The sequence below is a fragment of the Perca fluviatilis genome, chromosome 18 (assembly GCF_010015445.1).
Source record: "Perca fluviatilis chromosome 18, GENO_Pfluv_1.0, whole genome shotgun sequence".
NCBI lineage: Eukaryota > Metazoa > Chordata > Actinopteri > Perciformes > Percidae > Perca > Perca fluviatilis.
The window spans coordinates 18,716,045-18,728,558 of NC_053129.1; the positions used below are offsets into that span (position 1 = coordinate 18,716,045).

The 12,514-nt window shown below is 39.6% G+C and overlaps 1 protein-coding gene across 1 annotated transcript; it reads left to right on the forward strand.

Moving 5' to 3' along the window:
* Positions 1–978: 978 nt before the first annotated feature.
* Positions 979–6,942, forward strand: tmed10 (transmembrane p24 trafficking protein 10). Its single transcript, XM_039782206.1, has 5 exons — positions 979–1,214; positions 1,891–2,011; positions 2,385–2,458; positions 4,812–4,938; positions 5,534–6,942. Exons 1-5 carry the CDS (start codon positions 1,038–1,040, stop codon positions 5,653–5,655), a joined length of 621 nt encoding a protein of 206 aa, XP_039638140.1. The 5' UTR covers positions 979–1,037; the 3' UTR covers positions 5,656–6,942.
* Positions 6,943–12,514: the final 5,572 nt, after the last annotated feature.

Genomic DNA, 12,514 nt, shown 5'->3' on the forward strand with positions numbered 1-12,514 from the left:
TTTTGAATTGGAGGGATTTTAACTGCTATTTGTCTGATTTAAAGGCTTATTCTGTACAGAACACATTTTTTTGATTTCCTGTTCAGCCTGAAGACTCCTGGAAACGGCTGTAAGCTGTCCGACTTTACTGTGGATTTTTGTCACCGGCTCCCACCTGCTCTCGTCCACTTTACAAGCGAGGTGCAGCTCATCTCGAACGGGCCTGTTGTTTCACCAGTATCAGCTGGAGCTAGTGGTGCGTGATACTGCAAAATTTGGTATCGACCAATACCAAGTAAATACAGGGCCAGTATCGTCGATACCGATACATACCGAAACTTTTTAATTATTAAGGTGGATTCATCATCAAATTGCTAAATCTGAATGAATTGTCATGACCTTTAAGTGTTTTTGTGATTTTTCCTTTGGATTATTAATAATTTAAAACCCAGGACAGAATTTTTAAATTTGTTGTGTTAACACGGTATTTTACTTTTATATTATAGCCTACAGCTTGCCGTTGTTTCATTTTTGGCCTGAAAATATAGCCACACAGCGCTCCTCTTCCTCTCTGCCATTCTTCTGCCGTCTCAGTGCTGCTTCTCCACACTAGCCTAATATATTGATCTCTCCGAGACCACTTTTTATGTGTCATCATATGATGGCACCTGAGCCAGCTTTATTTGCAGATGAAGACAGTGTGGTTGAAAGGTAAAGAGCTTCAATGCTCAAATCGAATCACAGGCCTATCTCTAATCTCTATATTTTTCAAACGTTGCCAATTTAATTAGCTATCCCACAGTGCTTGACCACTCACAGGCGAGGTCGGACAAATAACCAGGCAAAGTGAGCAACTGCCCAGACATTCAGGGGCCCCAAGCAGATTTATTCTGCCATGAAAACACAGGTTGAACTATCTAACCTTACGGAAGAAGACTAGTTGTACTTCTCCCTCCAGGTCAGAGGCGGCGCTGGAGGGTTCAGTCGGGCCGGTTGTGTGAGCTGGAACTCGGTGTTAAACTGGTTGGCTGGCACGGGCTGGTTGGTTGAGGGTAGCCATGGCTCGACTCGCTGCGTTACTGTTGTTACCGGTTCTTATTGAATCGGTGTTTTGCATTTCTTTCTTTTTACCGGTTAACTCAAGAAAGTGTTTACGGGAGGAGATCCACAAAGACGTCCTTGTCACGGGGGAGTATGAAATAACGGAACAGGCGAACACCAAAACTAATCTGAAGGTGAGCATAGCCGGCTAGCTACATTAAACACAGCTAACTAACGTTAGTCTATTTTGAGGCCGAAACGGTTTCAGTCTTTTAACGTCTAGCCATGTTTAAGTAATCTTAGCTAAATTAGCCGCTACAAGTGAAATCATAGCTTATATTAAAGCAGTCTTAAATATCGTTGAAGTGTGGCTGAAATGTGTGACAACTGTTGTTAGCATTGTAGCTAACGCAGGCCCCGACAAACGTCTTCCTGGTTTTAGTTTCTAATTGGCTAGCTAACATTATCGTTAGGAATTTATTCTGACGCAAACTCAAATTACTCCGACGCCAATGCACTCCAATTTTGTCACATTTTTGGTGTTTATTCAACAATGACTGTGTGTTACACCATGGGAAATTATCCCGTCACCGTTATCGGCTCGGCTCTGCTGCTGTTACACGTCAGTCTTACCGGCCATTCAGTTTGCAGACACAAGCTAGCGACATTAACGTTAGCACATTAGCCACATGTCAACGACAGCTGGTAGGCTATGTACTGTATTGTGTTCCTCCATACATTATACAAGGGCGTATATTCCTTATGTTATTAACCCATTGTGTCCTCATAAAAAAAGATTCCCAATAAGGTTCTGTTTCCATGTTTTAAAAGCTGCCAAAAAAAAAACATTTCTGTTTTGCTGATATTAAGATCACAGATTCCTCCAGCCACACTCTTTACTCCAAGGAAGATGCAACAAAAGGAAAGTTTGCATTCACCACAGAGGACTATGACATGTTTGAGGTTTGCTTTGAAAGCAAATCACCCATGGGTACGTTTTTTTATTTTTATTTTTTTATTTATTTTTTGGTGTGTGTGGTCATATTAATAGATGGTTTTGAAATTAGAGAAGTGAATTTATGGAAATGAACCACATGTCATGTTTTATGTAATACTTCACATTAGAGAGAGAGAAAATACTATGCATTTGTTGTAAATAACATAGAAGGACTGAGTGGAAACTAATGTATAAATGGAATAACAGTGAAAAGCTTCTTAGTTGGTTTCTTAGTTAGGATGTAAATAAAAAAAATTTGCATTTCTGGAACTATATCCAGGTTTACATAGCACCTGTTAGTGAACACAATTTAAAATGTATTTCAGTTAGTTGCATATGATGCTAAATCTCTGCTCTTTTCAATTAGGAACTGGAAGAGTGCCTGACCAGCTGGTCAATCTGGACATGAAGCATGGTGTGGAGGCGAAAAACTATGAAGAGGTATGCCTTGGGAGTCCGAAATATATATATATATATATATATATATATATATATATATATATATATATATATATATATAACCACAGCATGTTTCTCTCCAATCCCAGAATGCTGTGTGGACTAGCCAGACCCTCCTCGGCAATGCGAGACTAGAATGGTACAGATACAGCAGACAAAGACAGTCTGTCTACAGCTTGTATACTAGGTCAATAGATGTGGTACATTGGTCTTGCAGCAGGGGTTTCACTACATATATTCACTATTCCAGTTTTTTAAAAACCTGGTAAGCTACAGTTCCATTTTAATGAAGGGCCAGCATTCCTCAGCGTGATAAGCGTGTTAGAGGGCACCCAAGAATTGTAGATTGTTGCACTCGGTTACATTTCCAAGTACGCCCTTAGTCAGGATAAAGTCCGTAATTTATCAAATTAAATGAGTTCCAATTCAGGAGATTTAAGAGACATTCAATCCTTTTCCTGTAACTGTTGCACAACATCGAAATATGCAATGACTTCATGAGATTAATAAATCAAGTCGAACTGTGGAAACACAAACTTACTGCTCTATGACCTTATGTACATTCATGTCACATTAAATAATTTTTCCTGCTGGCAACAATGTGGATGCCTTGTGCTGTATTAGTGGCATTGTCAAGTGTCCATTGTCAAAACATGATAACGTCAAGGTGTCCCAGTGTATAAAATATGGAAATCAGTGGAGATGGTTCTTTGCCTCCACCTCATTCAATATTTTTCTATATAGGGACACATCGTTGTGCAGCATCACTTCCATGACTTGGTAGCCCTTCTGAGAATGGATCGCACTTGGCACTGTGGCTGCCTCATGCAACATCTAATAATACCGAAGTGATAAAGCCCTGTAAGCTGAGAATCGCCCGCTTCCCACACATTGTGCACAAACATGACGTTCTTTTCTACTGAGTGAGTGTGTAGGTGGATGTTCAGGGAGTGCTCAAGAGGGCTTGCCTGTCTGTGGGTGAGAGGGTGGAGCTGAACTTGTATTCACCTATGTAGATGGGTGTGTTACTTTGAACAAATTTGCAAGCTGTTCAATACATGATGTATTGGTAGAGGGTAAATATGCAGAAAGAGTCCCCGTTACACAATGTTTGGTAATGTGTACTTGGCAGATGCATGCTGTATATCAGGCAGATTTTACTATGCAAGTTCCATAATGGGGAAAATGTCCATGTCTGGGCCTGCAAATGTTAACGTCAGGGGCTGCTGCGCAATTTAAGGTATAGTTTGGTTCATTTCAGACGAAAGTCAGACCGATGCGTTGTTGCCGATTAGTTTAAAGGGTAACTACTGTTGTTTTTTGTTTTGTGTTTTTTTTTTTTTTTAACCTGGGTCTCATTTCCCCATGCATTTATGTCTAATAGACGTCACCAAAAATCTTTGAATTTGGTCCAGTATTGAGCAAGATCAGAATGACGGGCTTGCGCAAAGTGAGCTGAAATGTAACCTAATAGGGCAGTTGTAGAGCCTTCATTTTTGTCCAATAAAGTGATTTTATATATTGTTTTGGTGCTACTGACACGCTCAGATTGTTACTGAAAGTGTCTGACAACCTCATCGATCTCAGGACGGGACTTTTTGTCCGAAGACAGCAGTGTTGATAGTGGAACGTGAGACAAGAAAGGCGTTGAGGTAGTCTGTTGTTACGGAGTAGGCTACAGAAATTATAGGCTCATGTTATCTAAATGATTTTCAATGTAATGGCTCAATATTTAAATGATTTCGAGAATATGGATTACTTATTCACTAGACAGGTTTGGTGACCTGTCCTGCACAGACATGTTCATTCTTGTGGCTAATAGCAAGTCGTGCTAAAAGAGCACACACACAAATAGTTGATGTCAGCATTATTAGTTGAGAGACTGCAACTGGACTTCCACCGTAAATAAAATGACAGACTGATGCCAACTCGACATCAGGGAAAATGGTTGCCGTAACCATCAGATAGATCTTGGAAATTAGTTCACCTCAGCTTTTAAATGTGTACACGTCACACATTCATATCACATAATCCTGTGGTTGGTCTATTTTGTGCTCCACCTTCTCAGGTGGTGCAGCTGTTTAATTCACAAGGCAGCTTTCTCACCAGCCTAAGTAAACAGGAGTAAATAGCAAACAGTCTGTTCAAACACAAGGTGTACACCCTTTTGAGGCAAATTATGTATCTGTAATATTGGGCTATACAAGTAACATTCACTTTACTTTACTACACAGCCGAAGAGCGACACCTACTGGACAAAGTATAAGTAAGGGCACTGCTTACAGAGTACTTATTATTTTTGGTGGTTTAAGTAGCTTCCGTTTTGTATCTCCAGATTGCCAAGGTGGAGAAGCTGAAGCCTCTCGAGGTCGAGCTGAGGCGACTGGAGGACCTGTCGGAGTCCATCGTCAATGACTTTGCTTACATGAAGAAGAGAGAGGAGGAGATGCGGGACACCAATGGTAAGAAAACGATGCAGTTAGACAGTAAGACAGCACATAAATAACTTCATGTTAAAAATTATGATCAACTGTCTTGCAGTTTGAGCAGTTCCACGATCCGTTTTCCTCCATGCTGGGATGAGCTGTTGAGCTTTTATTATTTCAGTAGTATTTTACTTGTGGTTAAACTTGCAGTTTTGACTGTTGTGAATAAATCTGAACTTTGCTGCAGAAGAACATACAGACCATATTGTGTGCATTTTCGAGCCATCTGCAGCTCCATATTTTTACTTTACATTCATAGCAGAATTGCACAAAGTAATACTGCCTTGTCTTTTCACGGTCTTCTTGTATGTGTGTTGACATTCAGTGTAAGTAGATAAGTCTGGCTGTGCAGAAAGGCAGATTTACAAAATGTGTAGTGTGAGTTAATGCAATATACAAGATTAATAAAAATGCACAGTGTCTTCCCAGCATTGGCAAGTGTCAGGTTGTAATTACCCAAGAGAATGAGAGTAAAATGATCTGGTTTTGTTGGTTAGTTCATTGTTTAATCAAAATGTATTAGTTCCTGACCAATAACACAACTACCTCTCTTTTTTCCACCACACTCCAGAGTCCACCAACACACGTGTGCTGTACTTCAGCATATTCTCCATGTGCTGTCTCATTGGGCTGGCTACATGGCAGGTCTTCTACTTGCGGCGCTTCTTCAAGGCAAAGAAGCTGATCGAGTAGAACAACCCGTAGCTCCTTACCTCGGGGGAAGATGCCTGCCGGTCAGCCAACACATCCAAACATCCACCTTCCTTGGACTAGCTTCAGCAAACAACAGCAAGTGGGGTTGACGGCCTCAAATTCTATTTTTCACGGCTGTAAGAGAGAGTACCAAGGTTGTCCTCTGAAAAAAAGAAAAAAAAATTAATTTCATTTCCTTATTTAGTGGTTTGAAACATGAGAAGCGCTGTAGGGAGAAGTGCACTGTGAGACGTGGGAGGCGTATGTCACTGCATTAGTGATATACGTCCATCTCATGGTACTTTACGTTTCTGTCTGCACTGTTTTGAATGTTGCAGCTTACTGAATAAGAACTTGTTCCTTCAACCAGTTAAAATGATGTTTGATTTTGAGCTCAGTTTGAATGGATGTGCCATGAGCGAATGTCTTTTGCCCTTCTGTTGATGTACACATTCTTTGCCATGCCAAGCAAACTAGATCCTTGGTGCCCTTTTATCAAGTGAAGGCTATTTGAAAAAGTGGTTTGTTGTTACTTTGATGGGAAAGATAGCAACCACTTCTGTGTTATTTCACTTAATTTGCATACATGTTTGGTAGCTAAATTTAACCGTGTCTTTAGTTTGTTTTCATATTGTAAATGCTACTTAGTTGCTTCTAAAGGTTTATTTTTGGGGGGTTGTGAGTTTTCATAGTAATATTCTCTTGGTTATAAATTAGGTCACTTCTATATGCTCTTGCACGTTCTAGTTTTTGTTTGTGAAACACCTGAAAAACAATTTGTCACAAATCAATGGTAGCCAGAAACCAAAACCCTTGTCCTTAGGAGTTTGCAGCATTATATTTCATGTATATGGCTATGAGTAATTTAACCACCTGACTTTTATGATACAATTCATATATATATATATATTTGTGCAAGTTTTTCTTGTCAGAGGTTTTGACAGGAAATGTGAAATAGGCAATCCAAACCATTTCTGAAATTTCCTTTCAGTCGTGCGCCCCTTTTATTCACACACAATTTTCAAAATATCACTTGCTAATTACAGTGCCGATCCATCCAGCATGCTTCTTTAGAAATGCTTTTGAGGCTTGGGTTACATGGGAATGTGGGTGGTTGCAAATATTCAGATTGTTTTTGGCAGGGATTAATTGAGGCATCTGTCAGAGGTACATTTTTAACAATGGACATGCGCATTGTGCGCAATCAATGATTTTTATGTTGACTGATAAATTTTGTAAATTTGTGTTGGGCTTTTATTCAATAAAATATTGGATGGATTTACATTAGTCATGGTGTAGTCTTAAAATGCATTTCCAATTTGTGATGCTAATGTATGGGGTCTGAAAGGTGGTTTTGGATTTTAAAAAGCATTTTACCATCCCACAGATGTAGGCTTTAATATCACAGTACTGTGAGTGCTAGACTCAAATTGGGACTGGAAGAAATAGAAGTATATTAGGGTGCAAGGTCTTTATTCATCATGAACAACAGTTACAGGGAAGCAGTCGTTGGAATGAAGATCTTCGGTCTCATGCTCCCAACAATGCTAATAAAATGGGTATAAGAAAGGAAAATGATCACACAAGTAATAGCATGAGAATCTAAACAAGAAGTGCAAATTAGATGAGCAATAAAATATATCGTAAAAAATAATGTACATTAGATAGTATTGGTGATTAATAAATTGAGGGTAAACAGGAATAGTACAGTATTACAAACGGTACTAAATGTATGCATAATGAGAAGACAAAATATATATGTACAGAGGTGAGAACTGTTTTACAGTAAAACTGAGTATATAAAAAGGTAAAGTGTCAAGTAATGAGCTCAAGAGTTCAGCAGTCTCATTGCCTGTAGTTTAAAACTGACCCTGGTGATGTGGCACCGTCTGTCGGACAGTAGCCGGCTGTTATGTGTAAACGGTAACAAATATTCAGAATATTACCTGATTTTTTTTTATACACATTGTGATAATCTCCTTTAACAGTTCAGTTATACCACTTGAGAATATTACCTGATCATTAATCATTGGTTGCTCTGCTGGTCACAATAGTGAAATTTTATTTTCAGACTATAAATTGACTTTCTACATGTTATTAAGTACAAAGTTCACGTGTAATTTGTGATCAACGAATCAGATTTGAGCAGTTTTACCTGTTTGGTGTTACATGGTCACATGACCACAGCTGTTTACATCCTTGGTGCATTTTGAAGAGAGGATGGAGTCATTTCATCAATTTTGAACATGCTTTTATCCAAAGCAACTTCCAATAAGTGCATGCAAATTGACCACATCCTTTCTAAAAAAACAACTAAAAGCATTCTACAGTGTTGCTACAGTACTACAGAGGCTCATTGTGGCCCCCGTATGTAATCAAAGCTTCACAACAGAGGGCGAGTGAGCTATGTTATTACTTTGATGCATCAAAGAGTTTCATTGTTTCATATGTTCTTTAGAAATAAAATGCTATCCATGTTGCTTGTTGGTCACAAATGTAACTAGTGGAACTATACAGACTCAAAGCGTATAGTCACCATATGATGTCCCATCATTCATGTAGATTTAAGGCAGGTTTTGGACATCGTGGATCAAGGTGAGCTCTCAGAGGGTACTTGCAACATTGCAATTATCGTCGTTATAAATGACCTCAGTTCACCAGCAAATTTTTGGATTTCACAGACCATAAAGGGATTTGATTGAGGGAAATCATAGTTTGATGACCAATGAGAATCCCATCACCTTCCCTGTTACAACACCATCTCAGACTGGGAGCCTGGTCATCCACTAAGAGAGGAAAATAAATCCAACACAGCCCTGCCATCTGAGAAGAGTCACCCACAATGCCCTGGTGCTAAACATCACCAAGAGGAACTTTGGAATCTTTGACACAAGAAAAACTTCTCATGAAGGTGAAATCACAAGAAGATCGTTACATGCCTAACAACTAGAATATAGACAAAAGTGCCAATAACAGAATTCCACAACCGGCCTACATTTATGCATAGATCCCATCTGTGATACAACGAAAACACAGCATCTCTATGCTCTGGAGTTAAGTCTAAAGTTACCATATCACGAAAGGATCAAAAATTGGTAATGACCCATATTCAACTGGTCTCTGAAGAGTGGAGTGGATTGATTTTATTCAGAGATTTAGTTGGCGAGACCAACAGATCTTCAATTTGTCCTTTGGGGAACATGAATGTATGACCACAATTCATACATCCAATTTAAAATTGGATTGGATTGAAGTTTCACTCAAAGCCAAAAATGTCAACCATGGTGGCGCTACCTATAGGAAAAGTCAGAGGATCACCAAAGTCAGTAGGTTGAACCGTGGACCATTAATATCTGTACAAAATGTCATGGCCATAAATAGTTGCCATGCTGAGATTGCCTTGCCTCTATCTGGCTAAAAATTAGGGAAGAAGGATAAGTTAATGAATTAGTTAGTTCTGAAGTCAAGTTTGTGCTCAGTAGGCCTATGAACGTGAGTTTAGGCGTTGCATGTTTTTTGATTGTATGTTTTGTTTTCCTCGTGTTTAAAAGTACTGAGTAACTTTACTGACCCTTGATACACTTTACATTTACAATGACTTTATACTATGTTGGCTAAAAATGTTTATCTAGTAATTTCAGTGAGCACACCAACGCAACGGCATACTTTTTGGTGACTGAACAGAAGCTTAGGTAGACTATGGCGCTCATAAAACACTAAACTGAAGACACCATAGACGTAATATAGAGTAGACGCCGCATCGACCGCTACTGCCTACTGGCGCTGACGAGCCGTGGGGCCGCCATCTTGGACAGGTCACCCGCTCCACTCAGTATAATCTGTTTGGCAGGTGCAACGTGTTGTCAGGCGCATTTAAATAATCATACCTCACTGAATACCGAACTGATTTTCACGCGTTTTTTTTTTTTGCTGCAAAGATCAACACGTAGCTATGATACAAGACACATGGTTCGGCGTATTTTAATATTCATAGTGAACATAACTAATATAATATTCTGATATATGATAAGGTGACCAGACGTCCGAGATCAAAACGGGGAACATAATCCCCGAAAAGGAAGAAAGACAGGGACATTTTCTAATGTTGTGTCTTCAAAAACAAAACGGGGACAGAGGTGTTTTTTTCTGTATTTAGCCAGGGACAGGCAACCAAAAACGGGGACTGTCCCCTGAAATGATATGTGATGTAGGATATAGGTATTTTGCAAATCACACACTATAAATATGATAGAAAAGCAGAAAAAGATAGGCTACTGGCAGTAAAGTCAGATATTTTAATAAGTTTAAGAAACAATATTTGATTATATTAGAGTTCACTTGAAGATTTTAATATTTTTCTCTCTGTCTCACACACACACACACACACACACGGGGGTTGCACGATATTGACAAAATGTGATGTTGTGATATCGATTATGAATATTGTGATATCGATATGAATTAAGATATTTGAGTTTTTATTCAAACTGCACAAACTCCCTTGAAAAGTCTGCAAACTTAATTTATGTAGCAATTTTCAAAACACCGTTACAAAGGGCTTTACAGAACCCAGAGGGAAAGAGTGTGTGTGAAGTTTATCTGACAAAAGACAATCAGAGAAATAATGTACAGATAAACTTCACTATACACAATCTCGAAAACCCAGTGTGAGGCAAGGAGAGCAACATTTTTATTCCTGGAGACACACACACCATGAGGCTAGAGTTCATGAAACCCAAACAAACAGAGGTATTTACAGTCCCGCCAACAAGCAGTATTCACATATAATGTATGTATAGTGTTTCCAGGCGGTTGTAAGCCATTGCCAGTGCTTTCAGTTTCAGTGTTAATATTGTCAGACTGATGACAGATACGACTTAGTACTACATGTGTAGAGTAAGGTTATGGTACAGATATAAAGCTTAGAATTAGTTCTGGGATGCCAGAATTTAAGTCTTGAATTGTCATGGAACTTTATCTGCACACACACACACACACACACACACACACACACACACACACACACACACACACACACACACACACACACACACACACACACACACACACACACACACACACACACACACACACACACACACACACACACACACACACACACACACACACACACACACACACACACACACACACACACACACACACACACACACACACTTTAACCATTTATTTATGTCCACATGAAGAAAAATGGTACAGGGACACAAATAATACAGATGCAGTACAATACATACACAAACTCATGGACCAGTGACACACAGCAGATCTTCATAATATCACTTAACAAGCACAATAATCAGTTCTTAAGGGTAAAAGTAGCACAATACTCAGTTCTTAAGGGTAAAGGTAAAAGTAGCACAATACTCAGTTCTTAAGGGTAGAAGTAGCAACATCTCCGCCATATGTGGCGGCTGCCAATAATAGTAGATATAGCACAGTACTTTGCAAACCATTATAGACTTAGTTCACTGGACCGATAACTATATAGGGATGTAGGCTACTGTACATTCATGACAATAGGGAGAGGACACCTCAATGGTTTTTGACCTTATATTTTGCTGGGGGGATTAACAGATGAATATACTCTGTTCCATTCACTACAGTGTGCATGGAATTTATCACTTAATTATCTTTTATAGTTTCTAGATTTTAGAGTCCAATTTCTTCAGTGTGATCGTCTGCCTCGCTTTCTCTCGCTGTTTTATTACAGCGGCCATGTTTCTTTTCTTTTTATACAAATATTGTGTTTCACGTCATCATACTTCCACAAGTAGCTGCTGCTCACTCTGTATAAAGTATGAACAATGCGTATTCTCCATTTCGGCATCAGTAAATCTGTGATCGACCTCGCGGTCTTTTGAGGAAAGCCGTGGACGCGCATCTATCTGAATTACTTCAGCCTGACTTCAACCTAGTCGCTCCTCCTCAGCCTGGCTTGGCCTTCGTGAAACGCACCAAGCCAGGCTGCACAGATTAGACTAGGTCAAGCCTCGCTTTATCAGTTATCCTGGATTTATATATTCTGCTTTTCTGAAACAGGCCCTTGGTGCAAGAAAGTACTAGAGTTACTACTGCAGTGCTGGAACATGGACATACACACACGCGCACGCACACACACGCACACACACACACACACACACACACACACACACACACACACACACACACACACACACACACACACACACACACACACACACACACACACACACACACACACACACACACACACACACACACACACACACACACACACACACACACACACACACACACACACACACACACACACACACACACACACACACACACACACACACACACACACACACACACACACACACACACACACACACACACACACACACAGACACGGCAGTAAATCCTTCTCTCCTCAAAGCCACTTCCCACTTCTTCCTCACATCTTTGTTCTTGGGAAACCTTCAAAATGAAAAAAATAAGATTTAGGAGAGTCTACACAGAAACATTTCAAAAGGAGGTCAAGCTTATTTTCTTCCTTCACATTTCTTAGAACCTTTCTTCAACAAAACTCCTATTTTGATGCATATCTGTTGATAATGAACCAAAGTTGCTTAATTTGTGAATAAGCTTGTTTTGCAAACCATTTTACTGTCAGGTGTTCTGTTGCCTTTATTTTAAGTAAGTGGGGTGGGTATGAGACATGAGAGGTATCTTACTTTTGTCGGGGTGAATTACATGTGAATAATACAGTGTTGGGCAAGCTGCTTGGAAATTGTAGTGAGCTAAGCTACCAGTTACTCTGCCATGAATAAAGCTTCACTACACAAAAGCTACCACCCAGTCACATGTAGCAAGC